Consider the following 19,437-nt stretch of genomic DNA (forward strand, 5'->3'; position numbering starts at 1 on the left):
TAAAGCTTTTTTTTCTGTTGTAAAATAACTCATGAAAATATTTTTAACATCTGAATGTTCATGTTGATGCTATTCCAAATATTTTTATTATGGATGAGACATGGTAGTTGTGTGCTGATGGTGGTCGACTAATATTTATTGATAAAACTAATGAAAATATTCTTTTTTTATTCTAGACCCTTCCTTGCCTAGTTCTCGGACAACAGTTCCAACAGATGGCTTTATAAGATATGGTAAAAGCAGCTACTCACTCATGAAACTGAAGTTACAATGGCATGAAGCAGACAAATACTGCAAGGATGACACTTCCCTCATTGCTAGCATTCTGGATCCCTATAGCAATGCATTTGTGTGGATGCAAATGCAGACATTTAATGTACCTGTGTGGATTGCTCTGAACAGTAACTTGGTAAGATGCTGCAAAAACACATACAACTTGACATCATTGGTTTGGAATATTAAAATTGTGTTATGCTTCTAAACAGTTTTGGGGGATACTTTTTATTTATTTATTTATTTATTTGTGATAAGCCATTCTAGAGTTGGTATTGGCCCTAAAGTACTAGAGCTTCATGGGTGAGAAATGTTTCATTGTAGTCAGTTTCCTGCATTCTGTAACATAGGAAAGAAGGTTGGCAGAGAATTGGGTGGTGAGAGGGTTGAAGCCCAGATCTAAGAGTGGTGATAGAGTGGCAAAAATACTCCTATTATGAGTCTCTTCTGATGCCTTGTAATCCATCTATTTTCCCTCCCCACATTAATCTAGATAGTCAAGAAGCAAACTCTCTGGAAGGGGCAATTGATATACTATGTGAAAGGGAGGTGCACCCAAAGTGTTTTGGGAGGAGAGGAAGGGGACTAGTTGGGCCAAAGGAGAGGACCTAGAGGGCTTCTCATAGAAAGTCAAACTTTATAGACATAGTCTAGGATGGCAGAACATAGGAAAGGAGTACCAAGAAAAGAGAAAATATAGAAGGGGACAGAACTGGAGGGTGGATTAGTGTCAGGTTATGCAGAGCTCCCAATTCCATGACACAGAGACAGAGGCCTACATTGTCTGCAATGAAGACTTCACAGTTCTGTAATGATTTCTGTGATTAAAGTTAGGTAAAACATTCTGTTGACTAGATTTTTAATAATTCATTTGGTAAGTCATTCATTTTCTCTTTACATTTTATGTTTGTTTTTTAAGTTTATTTTAAATTTTTGAATTAACTTGTGATGTATATTTTATGGGATAAAATGCAACTTTTCTTTTTTTTTAAAGATTTATTTATTTATTTGAAAGTCAGAGTTACACATAGAGGAAAGACAGAGAGAGAGAGAGGTCTTCCACCTGATGGTTCACTCCCCAGATGGCTGCAATGGCCGGAGCTGTGCTGATCCAAAGCCAGGAGCCAGGAGCTTCTTCCGGGTCTCCCAAGTGGGTGCAGGGGCCCAAGGATTTGGGCCATCTTCTACTAAAATGCAACTTTTCTACATATATGCATTGGATTCTCACAGACATGGTCATAAGTCTCTTACAAGTTCAAATAGGCTTTTGTTTATTTTTAGATTAAATAGCTTTCCCTCATACTAATATTTATAACTAAAACAAATACTACTGTCTTCCTTGCATCTATGGAATTAATTAAAAGCATTATTTGTTTGAACATGGTGGAATACTACCAGATCGTAACTTGAGAAAACACAGGCTGTTGACTTTGTCAATAGATCTTTAGTAATTAACTTGGTGATTTAAATGACACAGTAATAAAGAGAACAATTATTTATATTTTTAAGATTCAGTTATCTCTGATAAATGTTGTATATCATCCGTTTTTAAATGTTATCTGTAAAATCTCCTTTACATTGTTAGAAGATATTATTTTTGAAGTTACCAACTAGTATGTGATCATAAATATGCTTGACTAAACTTCATAAGAAATCTGCATCCACATGGGATAGACAGTCACCTGGGGCCAGTGCCCTGTGTAAAGCCACCACCTGCAGTGCTGGAATCCCATATGGGCGCCAGTTCGAGTCCTGGCTGCTCCACTTCTGATCCAGCTCCCTGCTAATGCTCCTGGGAAAGCAGTGGAAGATGGCCTAAGTGCTTGGGCCCCTGCACATGTATGGGAGGCCTGGAAGAAGTTCCTGACTCCTGGCTTCAGATCTGCCCAGCGATTTGGGGAGTGAAACAGTGGATGGAAGACCTTGCTCTGTCTCTGTCTCTCTCTCCATAACTCTGCCCTCCAAATAATTAAATAAATCTTTTTTAAAAATAGACACTCACCTTTTAAAAAACAACATCCTGATTCACGTAACTGAAAGATTACCTAACTGGAAGTCAATAGGCTGAGGTGTCTCGCTTACAGGCTTATGTCAGCTTAGCTAAGCCACTTATCCCTGGTGCTCTCTCTATAAAAGGGCAATGAGAAGAAGCTGGTGTCTTTTGGGGGGTCCTTCAACTCAATGAAAATTGTTTAATTTTTATTATAATTACAATATTAATATAGGAAATACCTTATTTTTTATGAAGGTAAAGCTTCTCTCTTTTTTTAAAAGATTTATTTATTTCTTTGCAACTCAGAGTCACACAGAGAGGAGAGGCAGAGAGAGAGAGAGGGAGAGAGGTCTTCCATCCACTGGTTCACTCCCCAGATGGCTGCAACGGCCAGAGCTGTGCCGATCTGAAGTCCGGAGCCAGAAGCTTCATCCTGTTCTCCCATGTGGGTGCAGGGACCCAAGGCCTTGGGTCATCTTCTACTGCTTTCCCAGGCCATAGCAGAGAGCTGGATCATAAGAGGAGCAGCGGGGTCTTGAACCGGCGCCCGTGTGGGATGCCGGTGCTTCAGGCCAGGGCTTTAACCCACTGCGCCTCGGTGCTGGCCCCAAAGCTTCTCTTTTGCCCCGAAAACCTGCAGAGTTTTCTGCAATAAGATCTATCTATATATTTATGTCTATATCTATATCAGTATTTTTCAAAACTGTTTCTAAAAGGTATTCCTGGGGGTTTTCAAGAAATAACCAATTTTAGAAAAGTCTTTCTGGGGCTGATGTTGTCTCATAGCAGATAAAGCAGCCTGTGTAGCCAACATTCCATATGGGTGCCGGTTTGAGTCTCAGCTGCTCCACTTCCAGTCCAACTTCTTGCTAATGCTCCCGGGAAAAGCAGCAGAAGATGGCCCAAGTGCTTGGGCCCCTGCACCCACATCAGAGACCCAGAAGAAGCTCCTGGCTCTTGGCTTTGGTCTGGCCTAGCCCCAGCTGTTGGAACCATTTTGGGAATGAACAAGTAGATGGAAAATATCTTTCTCTCTCTCTCACTCTCTCGCTCTCACTCTCTCTCACTCTGCCTTTCAAATAAATAAAATAACTCTTTAAAGAAGAAGAAGAAAGCCTTCTTTTACTGAATTTGAGTTGGTAGAAATGATTTGTAAAGTTCTTTTTATTCCCAAGTGATCCATGTCAAATCACTATACTTTTGGTTTCTCACTGAGTCCTTTTTGGCATTTTCTGAGTGGAGTGAGGCTCCATGCTAATGTTGTTTTTCTTCCTGCAGACCAACAATGAATACGTTTGGACTGATAGATGGAGGGTGAGGTACACTAACTGGGCTCCCGATGAGCCCAAACTGAAGTCAGCATGCGTCTATCTGGATCTTGATGGCTACTGGAAGACAGCATATTGCAATGAAAGTTTTTATTTTCTCTGTAAAAGATCAGATGGTAATCAAATATGTGAAAACAATTGGGGGAGTTGAATAACATGTTACATCCCATTGTTGGTGTCATTAAACAGTAATGTGTCTGGAGTAGCTAAGGATGAGAGAGAATGTATTCCTCCGCTCAGCAAAAGACTGACATGGCTATAAACTAGTAGACATTGATCAAGACAATTGAAATGATTTTTTTTAATTTTCAGAAACTTTCTCCTTTTTTTTGCTTTTTATAAATCTCTGGATGCTTACTACTTAGGTTTCCCTCTGAATCAGACATCAGATGCTTGCTTTGGATGTTGGCAACAAGTCTATGTCAAGAGAATGTATTTGGAATTCATGTATTCATTTAGAATCAGTAATATTATGGACACAGTCCTAGTAGAATTTTAACACTAGCATTTAGGTGTATCACAGGCACTATTGATAGTTAAGAAGAATTTGCAAGAGAGCAAGATCCCAGAAAAGGAGAAGAGTGGCTTGAAAGGGGAATCTTTTTACAAACTTTTGGGGGTGACTTTCTAAAAATTTTACTAATATTTTTACAGGTATCAGTAGACCTATAGTCATAGGTGATTTATTGCCACCATACCATAGTACATCCTATTTATATTGAAAAAATTGATAAAGTAAAAGAAATCTTAACAATAAAAATGGTGGAACTAAATAATAACCATTAGAGTTTTTTTTAAAAGAAAGAGGATAAAATTTCCCTTAGCTAGTAAAATATTACTCTACATACTACAGAAATTTGGGTATTTTAAGTATGTTTGTATTAACAGAGATCCCTGCCACTGAACCCCCACAACTGCCTGGCAGATGCCCGGAGTCCGAGCACACGGCCTGGATTCCTTTCCATGGCCACTGCTACTATATTGAATCCTCATACACAAGGAACTGGGGACAAGCTTCTCTGGAATGTCTTCGAATGGGTAAGTGATGTATTTTCTGAAAGAAAGTTTCTTAATCATCTTTTCTGGAGCCCGGTGATTCTAATTACACTGTACATTAAAAATACTAGGAATGTTAAAAGTATATTTATTTTTTAATAACATATTTTGTAACAGAATGGTGAATATCATGCCCTTTGAATGTAATTTCTTTTTTTTTTTTAAAAAGCTTTATTTATTTATTTGAGAGGCAGAGTTACAGAGAGAGGGAGAGACAGAGAGAGAGGTCTTCCATCAGCCGGGACACAAACGGGTGCCCGTGTGGTGTGCTGGCACCGCAGGTGGAGGCTTAGCCTCCTACCCCAGAGTGCTTGCCCCCAAATATAATTTCTTCTTCTTCTTTTATTTTTTTTTAAGATTTATTTATTTTACTTGAAAGTCACAGTTACACAGAAAGAGAAGGAGAGCAAGAGAGAGAGAGGTCTTCCAACCGCTGGTTCACTCCTCAAATGACTGCAACAGCAAGAGCTGTGCTGATCTGAAGCCAGAAGCCAGGAGCCAGGAGCTTCTTCTGGGTCTCTCACACAGGTGCAGGGGCCCAAGGACTTGGGCCATCTTCTACTGTTTTCCCAGGCCATAGCAGAGAGCTGGATCGGAAGTGCAGCAGCCAGGACTCAAACCAGCACCCATATGGGATGCCAGCACTGCAGGCTACGGCTTTACCCGCTGTGCCACAGTGCCGGCCCCCCCACCAGATGTAATTTCTAACTTTGCAGTATAAGCATTTTTGATTTTTCAGGTAGAAAATAATAATTTGCTGAACAATTCTTCCTTTCTGCTCTAATTCTATTAACTGTTAATATTCTCATTTTTATGTATTCAGAGTGTTGTATTATTTCCTTCTCAGAGTGGATAAGCTCAGGTTTTACAAATACCTGAAATATTTTGTTTTACCAGTAACAGAATAGGATTTATATCTGTTGATTGTATTTGTGAAGAAAAACAAAACTCAAATAGGCACACATAGGAGAGTGTCCTCCTGAACTACAAAATGTCAAATAAGGAGAATTTGACAGGGTCCATTAGAAAGCCACTTAGTTGAATTTTCTTGAACTATTTTTAACATATTTTTATTATTTCCCAGCTTACGGCTATTCCTACAACAGTGTTGTGCAAGAATTTTATTCTCATTTCCTTCGGGTCCATTCAAAAGTCTGAGTGAGATGAAATCTGCCTTGTCAGTTATTGATTCAAGTATTTTGGGGGCTCTGTTCTTAGGTACATACCTGAGAATACTTTAAAAAGTTCATAAGGGCCGGCGCCGCAGCTCACTAGGCTAATCCTCCGCCTTGCAGCGCCGGCACACCGGGTTCTAGTCCCGGTTGGGGCGCCGGATTCTGTCCCGGTTGCCCCTCTTCCAGGCCAGCCCTCTGCTGTGGCCAGGGAGTGCAGTGGAGGATGGCCCAGGTGCTTGGGCCCTGCACCCCATGGGAGACCAGGAAAAGCACCTGGCTCCTGGCTCCTGCCATCGGATCAGCGCGGTGCGCTGGCCGCAGCGCGCCGGCCGCAGCGGCCATTGGAGGGTGAACCAACGGCAAAAGGAAGACCTTTCTCTCTGTCTCTCTCTCTCACTGTCCACTCTGCCTGTCAAAAAAATAAAAAAAATTAAAAAAAAAGTTCATAGAAAGTGGAATTAAAAGCTTTTTTGCACCAAAATAAACATCCATGCATAGTTTTTTCTCATTATGCACTTTCCATGAGCTTTTTGAAGACCCCTTCATATTTCTCCAATTGTCATATCTTTCCCCAAGTTGGACTTTTTGAAAATGAAATGTCTTGTTGTCCTTAATAACAATTTTTGTGTGAAAACCTATTTCGTCGAATATTAGTATAGCCACTCCAGCTCTATTTAAGCTGTTATTTACATTGCATATCTTTTAACAGCTTTTACTTTCAGGCTACATGCATCGTTTTCAGAGAGCATGTAGTTGAATCTTTGTAATTAATTTATTTCTGTTTTGCTGATTTCTGTTTTTAATTGGAGTATTTAATGCGTTTATATATAATGTAATTACTGACACGATAGGATTTATGTCTGTAATTTTGCCATTATTTTTCATATGTCTATGTCTTTGAGTTACTTAAGTTCTTTAATTCTATCTTCTTTTGTAATTAGGTAATTTGTAATAGATAATTCTTAGTATACAATTTTAATTCCTTTTTTTTTTACTGAATGGTTAGTCCTTATGATGGTTTTACTTACAATTTTTTGACAATACAATGGGTTTATTGAGATATGATACCATCATAAGTCCAGTAACATCTGTATATCATTCAACTTTTTTCCTTTTTTTTAAGAATTATTTTATTTATTTGAAAGTCAGAGTTACACACAGAGAGAAAGAAAAGCAGAGAGAGAGAGAGGCCTTCCATTCCGCTGGTTCACTCCCCAAATGACCACAATGGCCACGGCTGAGCTGATCTGAAGCCAGGATTCAGGAGTTTCTTCCAGGTCTCCCATGCAGGTGCAGGGGCCTAAGGATTTGGGCCATCTTCTACTGTTTTCCCAGACTATAGCAGAGAGCTGGATTAGAAGAGGCACAACTGGGACTCGAACCGGCGCCCATATGGGATGCTGGCACTGCAGACTGGGGCTTTAACCTACTGTACCACAGCTCTGGCCCCTCAACTTTTTTCTTGATCATTACACTGGGGATTAAAATTAAAATCTTAGTTTGTAGCAGTATAGTTATAAGTTTATTTTAATGCTTATTTTAATTTTTTAAAGGTTTATTTATTTGAAAGTTTGAGTTACACAGAGAGAGAAGGAGAGGCAGAGAGAGAGAGAGGAGTCTTCCATCCGCTGGTTCACTCCCCAATTGGCCGCCAACGGTCAGAGCTACGCTGATCCACAGCCAGGAGTCAAAAGCTTCCTCTGGGGCTTCCATATGGGTGCACAAGCCAAAGCGCTTGGGCCATCTTATACTGCTTTCCCAGACTAGCAGAGAGCTTGAATGAAAGTGGAGCAGCCAGGACTTGAACCAGCATCCATATGGGATGTTGGCACTGAAGGCAGCGGCTTTACCCATTATACTGCAGTGCCGGCCCTGCTTATTTTAATTTTTAAAATTTATCTGTATTTATTAGAGAAAAAGAAACAGGCAGACAGATAAGAAAAGAGCTCTCATCCATTGGTTTACTCCCTAAATGCTTGCACTGGCTGGAGCTGAACCAACCCAAAGCTGGTAGCTGGAAACGCAATTCAGTTCTTCCACATGGATAGCAGGGGACCAACTACTTGAGCAATCACCTGCTGCCTTCCAGGATGCACACTGGCAGGAAGCTGGAACTGGGAGTGGATCCAGGACTTGAACCCAGGCACTCCGATATGGGATGCAGGAGTTCCAAGCCATGTGTTAACTCTAGGTCAAATGCTCACCCCCATGAATGTAAATTTAATTTCAGTAGTGCACAAAAAAGTTATACTTACATAGTTCCATTCCCTGTGCCTTCCTTTGTGCTGTTATTGTCACACAAGAACATCTTTATATATTGTAGACCCATTGCCGATTTACACTTACTGTTTTTTCCAGTTCTTTAAGCCAGAAGAGAAAGTTATAAAAATACGTTTATACTTTTCTATTTACTTATATACCTTTACCAGTGTTCTTTATTTTTTGTTTGCTCATATAAATTTGAGTTACTCTTGAGTGTCCATTCATTTCAGACTGAAAATTTTGCTTTATTATTTCTTGTATTAACGAAGTCTCTTTTTTTTTCTTGCTATCAAGGTATATCTTAATTTTTCCTTAATTTTTGAAGGGTACTTTTGCTGGTTAGAAAATTTCTCAACAATAGCTATTTTTTTTCAGCCCTTTAAATAGTGTATCTGACTGCTTCCTGGCCTCCATGGTTTCTGAACGATCGGCATTAATGTCTCTCTATATGATGAGTCATTTCTATCTTGCTAGTTTCAAGACTCTCTTTTTGATTTTTGACCATCAGATTATAATGTTCTTAGATGTGGCTCTCCCAGATGTGGTAGGCACAGATTTGTTTAAGTGTCTAGAACTAATTGGTCTTTCAAGTTTTGTGGAAGAACTGTGTGTGTAGTATGATGTATTTTCAACACTCATCCAGGCTGTTTAAAAAGCTGCCTTAGCCTTCACGTCCTACTTATGCAGAGCCCCAGGGTGAGCCAGAAGTTAATTAATTCTCAGTATTTCTCAATCATGCACACAGCTCTGGGCATGTGCACCCCAGTGCATGTCTATGACGTCCTAGATTCCCAGGGAAATGGCAATGTTTTTTAAAGTCTCCTTTGAATACCTCATTCCTTAGAGTTTGCTTTGAAGTTTATTGATTGTTGTTTTTTCACAACTGTTTTCATTAACTGAAGCAGCTCAATAGTTTTTGAATAAATACCCACCTCCCCACCCCCCCACCCCCCTGGGAGAAATCAGTTTGCACTGAGTGAGCTCTAGTCAGCTCAAATGAAAGCAAGCTTTTCAAATGAGTTTTTCTAGGAAATTGTCAGAAAGGAAAAATAATGGAAATTCTGTGAGAATGGGGCTTGTAAAGAGCTCCAACCCCTTTATGACTGCTCCAGGGATTTCTAGGCTGCTGGTTTTCACTGTGATTGTGAGGCTGTTCATTTTTAAGGGCTACCATGGAGCTAAGGAGAAGACGTTGGGAATAGAATAAGTTGAAACACCACAAATTTACTGCTAATAATTAGGTATAATTTTTTTGTAATAAGTATTTCCTGGAAGGAAGCCTTTGGTCAATTTTCAGCATGCAAAAAAAGATGATTTTGACAAATTTGCCATTGTTCAGTTGCTTTTGTAGAGGAAAGGATTTTCAGAGGCACTTACTGTGGTCTTTCTGATGATGTCCCTGAAGTCTGCTTTGACCATTTTAAATTTTAAAAGAAAGATTTCCTTTATATTGCTAAGTGTTTTTTTTTTATCTTGCAGTAAATAGGTAGAAACTTTGTTTCAATTTTAGATTATTTTATTTTCTGTTAAATAAAGTGAATAATTCTTATTTGTCAGAGTATGTCACAAATATTTTGAAATGGCTGATGTCTATGAAATATATTTAATGATAGATTATTTACTCAATCACGCAATAAAAGCAATCATCGAGAGGGTAATCCAGGACCCAGGAGTAGTGCACGTGGGCTATGGTGAAGTGTAGACCCCCGAGATTCACAATGCCTACATTAGGATACAGTGACGGCTCTGCCAGCATTAGAATCTTCACAATTGACTCTGCACTTCAGTTTCCTAATCAATCAAATGTAACAATAGTACCTATTTGATGAAATTGTTATGATTTTGATGAGTTAATGAAAGTTCAAATGTGTAATATAAAATGCTTATAATATATTGGTTATTGTTGTAGGTTATAGATTCTTACTCTAACATTGAATGCTAACAGTTAACTTTGTATGGGTGTGAATCCCACAGCCATCTTACTGGTCTTACAGTTTTCTCCCTTCTTGCTTTGAGAGGCCCTATATGCAGCAGTGCTATTAACATTGCATCATCTGCTGCCTGAGCACAGGCAGTGTTCGTTATTACCATGTTTCCCCAACTACTAATCTCTTGATACCAAGTAGGAAGGCCTACCCCTTGTCTTTGTTGCCCGTGGACTAGATTGATGCCGTACCCCAGACAAACAAGCCAGCTGTGTTCCTGTATTTCCTCCTCTTTTGTCTTTTCTCTTACTGCTCCCTCTTTCTGTGTGATTTTCTACCCTTTCTGCTTGAAATTCTGTGTGATATCCTGTCCTCCTCTCTGCTTAATTCTGTTTTCCCCATCTTCCTTTTCAGTTATATCATCCAAAATTGCTTGAATGCCCATAACATAGCACTTTTATTTTCTCTTATATGAGGTTCATTTGTACTCTCAATTTATCATTGTCTATGAACCATAACTTTCTTAGATATAGCCCACATCCTGGTCATCTTTGCTTATCCTACAGGGACTAGTTCAGTGCTTGTCCACAATGTTTAAAAAACCGTATTTTCAGAATGGAAGCTAAAATTCTAAGAAGACGAATATTCATTCTTTGAAATTCTTATACTTGAATGGAGACATTGGGTGGATTTTTTTTAGAAAACTTTTATTTAATAAGTATAAATTTCATGAGTACATCTTTAGGAATACAGTGATACTTCCCACCATACCCATCCTCCCACCACCATTCCCTCCCTACTTCCTCCCCCCTCTCCCATTCCCAGTCCCATTCTCCATTAAGGTTCATTTTCAATAAACTTTATACACAAAAGACCAACTCTATACTAAGTAAAGATTTCAACAATTTGTACACACACACACATACACACACAAAAAATATAAAAAACTGTTTGAGAACAAGTTTTACAGTTAAATCTCATAGTCCAACTTATTTAGGACAGAGGAACTGCATGGAGAGTAAGTGCACAGTGACTCCTGCTGTTAATTTAACAATTAACTCTCTTAATGTATGATGTCAGTGTCTGTGATGGTTCTTGGCATGAGTTGCCCAGGCTATGGAAGCCTTTTGAGTCCACAGTCTTTGGGCATTTTCATTTTACTCTTATCAGTACTGTTTTAAAATATATGTTCAGCTACTTAAATACAATCCCATCTTATTAGTCTCTTTATGCTTTGCAGGTTCTTCTCTGGTTTCCATTGAAAGTGCATCTGAGTCTAGTTTTCTGTCATATCGGGTTGAGCCTCTTAAAAGTAAAACCAATTTTTGGATAGGAATGTTCAGAAATGTTGAAGGTAATTTTTTTGCAAAGCCATTACTTAATCACAAGTGTTTTAAAATGTTGCATGTAAGGTAAGGGTTCAATTCCAAAAAGTCTTGACTTAAGTCATGATTAATTCATGAAGGGTTTGAAGATTCAAATTTATATTTTTATTTGAGATAATAACTGAAAGTTTATGTGTCTCACATGTGCTATCAAAGCTGCTAATTAAAAATATGTTCTGTAGCTAAGTTAGTGTAAGAAGATTTAAGAGCATTTTCCATTTGTTATTTGTTTTGCCAGAACAAAAAAGCTTGGGAAGGATAAGCATAAATATTTGTACTAATTAAAAATAAATTTTCAGCTATAGCTATATAGGAAACATATTTTTCTTGGATTCCTTCCCTGGAATCATTAGTCATTATAGTCTTGCCTGGTAAAAGCCTCGTTGTAACTGACTATCGAGTCTAGAACAACATAATATGCTTAGAAACTATACACAAAGAAGTTGAACTGTTTTTTTAAAAAACTTTTATTTAATAAATACACATTTGGAAGAAGTTGAACTGTTTTAAGAGGGTGATTTGTAACTTCTGTTTCTCTTGATTCTGTTCGATGGTCAGGAATGTGGCTGTGGGTAAACAACAACCCAGTCTCCTTTGTCAACTGGAACACCGGCGATCCCTCTGGTGAACGAAATGACTGTGTACTTTTAGATGCGTCATCTGGACTTTGGAATAACATTCACTGTTCTTCCTACAAGGGTTATATTTGTAAAAGACCAAAAAGTAAGTGAGAAGCTTATTGTATGGTCCCTGTCTTCACATGCCACCATTTCTTTCAAATAGGAAGAGGTCAGGTGTATGATTATACAAGGGTACTTCAAAAAAGGAAAAAAGGAATTGAGATACATTTACTTTGCCGCAAAGTTTTTTGAAATCCACACATAGTTTTTTGATCGTATGGATTTTCCACAAATTTGTAGGTTGCTTGCACGCTTTCTCCCATTATCATTGAAAAACCCATTCTGTTGTGGTGAGCAGTTGCAGTCTGCAGGTCAGAGTAAGCGGCACTCTCTGCTTAGCTGGCAACAGTTTTTGTTAATCAGTTCATGTATCATGACATATCCATGGATATGGGTTTGCCAAGCTGCAAACAGTTGGGAGAATCAGTCTACAAAGCCTATTATGGGAGAGGTGAAGAGGGGAAGCAGTCAGCTGCCCAAAGAGGCCAGGGCTCTGGTGAAGACTCAGAACTGATGATGGAATAAGTCATGTAAGACCCGTTCAGTCTCCTGCTGATAGGAATGGAAACCATGAAAGGAGACAGAGTGGGGGAAAATAACAATGTTCAATGCTCAAGATATACCACTGTTGCCTTTGAAGATATTTGGGTATCATTCCGCCTCAGAGAATACCCTTCCCAAGAGATGAAATTATTAATTAGATAATAGATTTAAATAAATTAATTGCACAGGTCTTTAATGTTTTTAAAACCTATTCTGCTACTGCACATTTGGTACAACATTGGAGTCTTATGCTACTTTTCATTTGAATACCTTGAAACATCTTAGGCTTCAATGGGCCAATTTTAAAACCCCTAGACTAGAATACCTATTCACAGATTGGGTCAGTCTTAGGGGGTGAAGGTCAATGGGTCAAATGCAACATGAAGGATCTCGTTTTCAGATCTTCTAATGCATTCAGAGTCACCATGCAGTTGTAGGGTGCTGCTGTAACATAGGTGGACACTAGATAGATAGATGGCTAGTTGGATAACACATAGGTCAATAGATAATAAGGAATGTGTGTGTGTGTGTGTGTGTGTGTTGTTCAAGGAGCAAGAGGGTAAAGCAGTCACTAGCCCAAATGTGATACATATTACATCATATCACCATGAACCAAAATAAAAGATTTTGCATAACTGTAAAACAAATAATATTTACTATTCAGATGCAATCTTACTAATATTTAATTTCTTTTTAAAAAAAAAAAACAAACAAACAGTTGTTGATGCTGAACCTACTCAGACGGAGGTTACAACAAAAGGTAAGGCCATTATGAAATGTTCAGTTTAGTGTGAGTGATGCATCAACACAATTTGTTTTGAAAGCCACAATATTCCCCTCCTACCCCCTGGCAATTTCAGCAGAATTGTTTGGGCTGCTCTGGCCTTTGTTGTGCCACCAGTGTATCTTGGATGATATTTTTGAGTAACAGGCCTTATAGTGCCTTTTTGACAGGCAGAGTTAGACAGTGAGAAAGAGAGAGAGAGAAACTCTTCCTTCTTCCGTTGGTTCACCCCCAAAGTGGCTGCTACGGCTGGTGCGCTGCGGCTGGCGCACTGCGCTGATCAGAAGCCAGGAGCCAGGTGCCTCCTCCTGGTCTCCCATGCGGGTGCAGGGCCCAAGCACTTGGGCCATCCTCCACTGCACTCCCGGGCCACAGCAGAGAGCTGGACTGGAAGAGGAGCAACCGGGACAGAATCCGGCGCCCCCAATCGGGACTAGAACCCAGGGTGCTGGTGCCACAGGCGGAGGATCCGGCACCAGCCCTATAGCGTCTTTATCAAAAGAAGTTCAAGAATCTTTGTGGGTCTTTTTTTTAAAGTAAATTTTCTGTTTTAATTCTTATAGATAACTTGAATTAGGTAACATTTATTTTGACTGCTAAGAAAAGCCTCAAAGTGAGATGTATGACTTGCCTGTCATTCCCTTACTAAATTCTGGGTGCTATTTGTTTATTAATGATAGTCATTAGCTCAAATTTACACTATTCTTATTTCCTTTTTTCCCTAAATTTTTTCATTTGTTTTGAACTTTAATCATCATTATTTTGACTATTCTATTTATCTTCTTATATAATGTATGTGTAATCAGTCTTAAATTATTCTGAAACACAGTATATGTATTTTGGAAGCATTGATTACCTAGTACAAAGCAACTGAATAATCATCATTTCACATAATCCTCTATGTCACACGGACTCTGTTTTCACGTCCTACACTTCTGCTTGGCAAATCTCACTTGAGAGAATATTTATACATTCTAGTTTTTCCAACAAGAAAATTGTACTGTTCTCCGTAGCACTAAGTTGCATCCCTTTTTCCTTCTACTTTTTCACTAATGATTTTATTTGTTTCTAGCTGACTCAAGAAAGGATGCCCCTTCCAAAAAGTCTTCCAGCATGGCAGGAGTGGTGATTATCGTGACCCTTCTGATTCTGACTGGTGCTGGCTTTGCTGCCTATTTCTTTTATAAGAAAAGACGCGTGCACATACCTCAAGAGGGCACCTTTGAAAACACTCTTTACTTTAACAGCCGGTCAAGCCCGGGAACTAGTGACACCAAAGATCTCATGGGCAACATCGAACAGAATGAACATGCAGTCATCTAGTGGCATAATGTGATTTTAATATCCTCGAATTTCATAATATTGTAACTAAAATTTTAATTCTTTAATTCAGTGCAATTGTTTCTTTTAAAGTGAGTACTGTATTGTACTAGTCTGTTCTTTTTCTTTGCATAATTGAAGAAATAATTGCTCATTTTCTAGCCTGTCAAGATATTTTCACAAGTGCAAAAAAAAGAGGTGATAAATTTAAATTTAAAAAGGGATAATAAATTTAAAAAGTGATTACCCTTTAAAAATATCTTAGGTGAGTGCACATCATCACTACAATGCCAACATTTAAGCATCATTGCTGTGTAGCTGAGTGTCAAGTTCATGCAGATCATTAGAGTTCCAGAAACAATCAACTAAACCTTATGAAATAGTTTAAGAAGTTTCCAAAGATATGTTACCTATTGAATTGTGATTAAAAATTAGAAGACCATTTTAAATCAAGCATGAATGACTTCTCATGGCATAAAAATTTATTCGATTTTCTCTTTACCACTCTTAATTTCTACTCCAATTATTTAGAAGACTAAGGCAGCTGAGAATCTTCTTCCCATGCAAGGTTTTACCAGCTGAGCATTGCAAATATGTTCTTTGTCCTGTTATATGTATATCAGGAACACAAAGATGTGAAATAAAAATGTAAATTTGCATAACTGGATGTACTTAGATAATGTGAAATAAACATTAAAGGAAAGTTCTATTTTTAAAGATTTGCATTTTGGTGATCTTGATAACTGTAAGTTTGCTTTTAAATTAGATTTATTTATCCATTTACACTTAACTTTAGTCTTAAACAATATTATTAGTAGAGGAATTCTTTAAACTCTTCATCTTTTTGGAAAAGGTTGTGTTGCTAAAACACTATGCAAAATGGATTCTTTTTTTTTTTTTTTTTTTTTTTTTTTGCCATAATGACTTTTGCAATTTTCCTAGATCATCTTCTTTAACATTGACTCAACTCAGATTCAACATTCAAAAGAACTGTTACTGGGAATTAGAGTGAGTTCTCAATATCTTTTTCTCTCTTTAACTCCCTTTGAAGTATTTTTGGCTTAATATTTTTACCTTAGGCCATGTACTCTCTTGGCTGGTTCGTTCCTAACTTGAAACGTCTTTTAATAAACTTTGCTTTACTATCCCTGCTTTTGTCTCTCTGAACTCATTACTCCATTGATGAACGGTGTCGTGGTTCAGGGGGTTAAGCCACGGCCGGTGATATGGAGCATCCTAGAGTGCCAGCTCAAGTCCTGGCTGCCCCACTTCCGATCCAGCTCCCTGCTGATGCACCTGGAAAAGCAGCAGAAGATGGCCCAAGTACCTGGGCCCCTGACACTCATGTGGGAGACTAGGATGGAGTTCCAGCTACTTGGCTTTGACTTGGCCCAGCCCCAGCCATTGTGGCCATTGGATAGAGAACCAGCAGATGGAAGATTCTCTCTCTTCTCCCTCTCCTTCTTCTCTGTCACTCTGTCTTTCAAATAGAATAAATATTTTGTTAAAATTAGATAACACTTTAAGTGCAAGTATTTTGTAGATTTCACATTTCCACAAAGGCACTGTACCAGCATCTCCTCCTTTTACTCCTGCAAGAGGTTGATTGACTACACACAGGAGTTCTTTGGGCAGGACACTGCAGATGGCACTAAGAGGTCTGTAAAGATCTTAAAAACTGCAAACTGCATACAAAATATTTGTTTGCATTTGTGACATTTGGTGGTGGTGGGGGGGGGGAGAAATCAGCTAGATTTTCAAGAAAGTACCTAACTGAAAAAAAGTTAAGCAGGGTCATTACTGAGTAGGGAGTTTTCATGCAAATTAAGACCAGTGACAGGGAGAAAGAAACAGAAAATGTGAAGCAGGCACTTGTGGGAAAGGGTGCTGAGTATGAACGACTGCCTTCTGCACCTCAAATGATGCAAAACAAACCGCTTTTCATTTTCTTGGTGAGAAGAAAGCATTTTCCACTCAAAAAACTCCAGTGGAAACCATGGCTGCAGCATTAGAGCAGGCTGTGTAGACTATACAATGATGAACTATGCCAAGAAAATCCCTCCCCATGTGTGTGTGTGTTTCCTGTGAAAATACAGGGGAGAATTAGGAATTTGAGTGAGCATAGTTTATAAATTCTTTATACAAGTCTGTTTCATTATAGTTTAGAACTACATTTTCACAGAAAACAGTTTAGACTCTGAACAACATATATCTCAGACTGCAATGTCTTCTCATTTGAACAGTCTGTCTGCCCGGCAGGACAGGATTGCATTTCTCACATCAGCTTCTCAAACATATAATCCACAAGTATCCACATACCTATCAAATCACAATCTTCAAATATCAAGGCTATTTTGGCGGGACAGGTGTTGAGTGGAAAAGAGAAGTTTTGGGGTTTGTTTTACTCATTTGTTTTGGTTGTTGTAGTTGATTTGTTTATTTTTAACCAGAATTCTCTCTCTGGATGAAGGGTTTAACTTTGTTTTTCTCGCTGGTATCGCGCTTGCTTTGGATTTTCATCAGAGTGCAGTAGCTGGAAGATTCTTAAGGGTATTTTTCCCCAGTTGAACTCTAACCGTGTGACTAGCTTGTAACTTGAACTCTGAAAATAAAGGTGATGTCTTTGACTGGCAACCTTGAGTTATCCATTTTCAGTATTCACTCATGCATCTGTTTGTGACTACCTAGTCTATCATCAATTAATTCTTGAGTATCTATGTGTCAGGTATTGAGCTAGCCCCTGTAGATTCAAATATAGGTAAGAAGCGGTGCTAGCCCACAAGAAGTGTGCAGTCTCATGGTTGCCCAGACACAAATTACTGCATCAGTGGTGGATTCTTTGGTAAAATATGCTAAAGGTATCAGTGGAACAATGAAAGATGTCAGCAGGTGCAGAGCCAGGTTTTGTAGGAGTGTGAAGGTTACACTCTCCAGGGCTCTCTATAAGAACAAAAACACCAAAAAAAAAAAAAAAAAAGTCTCCCACAACAGTGAAAATGTAGGGGCTGACATTGTGGCATAGTAGGTAAAGCTACCACTTGGGGTGCTGGCATCCCATATGAGCATCAGTTCGTGTCCCAGCTGCTCCACTTCCAATACAGCTCCTTGCTCGTGGCCTGGGAAAAGCAGTGGAAGATGGCCCAAAGGACTGGAGTGAACCAGCGGATGGAAGATCCATCTCTCTGTGTCTCTCCCTCTTTCTTTTAGTTCTCTCCCTCTCTCTGTAACTCTTTCAAAATAAATCTTTTTCAAAAAATGAAAGCATGACCATATGAAAGACTGATAGAGCCCCTGCTGGCACCATGAAAGGGACCCAGTGTTAGTAAGCTGAACTAAGTCTCCTTAGCATCTCTAAAAGCAGGCTGAATGGCAGGGACAGTTTCTGAGAGAGGTGCTGCTTGGGTGGAGACCTGAGCAGAATCTTAAATACAAGCAGGAAGTATCTTGGGAGAAGCAAGAATGGACACTGGGCAGAGAAAACCCTTGAAATGGAAAACAGCTGACTCATAAGAAGCGCAAATGTGACGAACATGGAGAGGTGGGCGGGACCGGAGCTTCAGGATGAGACATTGAAAGGATGACAGAAGGCATTCTTCTGTGTGGGCCTCTCCATGCAATCTGCATTCTGAGCACCCGGATGTGGTGTCAGGCTCTGCCCCTGTGACTCAACCCAGGAGACAACATGTCTGCCTCCGTAATCAAAGCTGCATGTGCGATGTGGCCTCATTTGAAAGAGGCCAGAAACGTTTCTCCTTTAGACATTCAAATTGAGGGCCGTAAAAATTACTCTAGTGGACCCATGAGGAACTGGGCTCAGCTCCCCCCACAGACAGATGTCACATCAGCGTGGGAGGCATGCAACAATTGGCTTTTCTCTGTAACAGAACTGGGGTAGAAAATCCTATCTTAATTTGGAAAATGGCTCGTGTTACTAAGAATTAAATCACCTCGCTGAGGGAGCTTGTGTTCTCTGCTGATGTCTTAGGAGACTGAGTGTTCTAAAGCCTGGCGCTCGGTGTTGGCACCTGGGTGTCACCCCAGATCCGTGAAACCAGAATCTGGGAGTTGGAACTGAGGCATCGCCTTCATTAACCAAAAGGAGCAGAAGGCCGGCGCTGCGGCTCACTAGGCTAATCCTCCGCCTAGCGGCGCCGGCACACCAGGTTCTAGTCCCGGTCGGGGCACCGGATTCTGTCCCGGTTGCCCCTCTTCCAGGCCAGCCCTCTGCTGTGGCCAGGGAGTGCAGTGGAGGATGGCCCAGGTGCTTGGGCCCTGCACCCCATGGGAGACCAGGAAAAGCACCTGGCTCCTGGCTCCTGCCATCGGATCAGCGCGGTGCGCCGGCCGCAGCGCGCCGGCCGCGGCGGCCATTGGAGGGTGAACCAACGGCAAAAGGAAGACCTTTCTCTCTGTCTCTCTCTCTCACTGTCCACTCTGCCTGTCAAAAAAAAAAAAAAAAAAAAAAAAAAAAAAAAAAAAAAAAAAACAAACAGGAGCAGAAAAAAAAAAGAAATTATCAATTCCCAACTTGACTCTCACTGGGATTAAACATGACAATAGGTCTGCTCTGATTTCATCATCATTTAAAAAAAATCATCTATTATTTTTCACTTTATGTTTCTGTGTGGGAGCAAACTGTTGAAATCCATACTTAATGTATACTAAGCTGATCTTCTGTATATTAAGATAATCGAAAATGAATCATGATGTGAA

General features: G+C 39.5%; 1 protein-coding gene across 1 annotated transcript in view; it reads left to right on the top strand.

The window, feature by feature from the left end:
• MRC1 (mannose receptor C-type 1) overlaps positions 1–15,441 on the top strand; it is a 113,241-nt gene extending 97,800 nt beyond the window's left edge. The window contains exons 24-30 of the mRNA XM_002717356.5: positions 177–409; positions 3,545–3,710; positions 4,483–4,632; positions 11,253–11,366; positions 11,956–12,120; positions 13,339–13,380; positions 14,477–15,441. Of these exons, the coding sequence (XP_002717402.1) occupies positions 177–409; positions 3,545–3,710; positions 4,483–4,632; positions 11,253–11,366; positions 11,956–12,120; positions 13,339–13,380; positions 14,477–14,727 (1,121 nt within the window). The 3' untranslated portion in view covers positions 14,728–15,441. The remainder of the gene's footprint in view (positions 1–176; positions 410–3,544; positions 3,711–4,482; positions 4,633–11,252; positions 11,367–11,955; positions 12,121–13,338; positions 13,381–14,476) is intronic.
• The last annotated feature ends 3,996 nt before the right edge of the window (positions 15,442–19,437 follow it).

This window comes from Oryctolagus cuniculus, chromosome 13 (assembly GCF_964237555.1).
Source record: "Oryctolagus cuniculus chromosome 13, mOryCun1.1, whole genome shotgun sequence".
NCBI lineage: Eukaryota > Metazoa > Chordata > Mammalia > Lagomorpha > Leporidae > Oryctolagus > Oryctolagus cuniculus.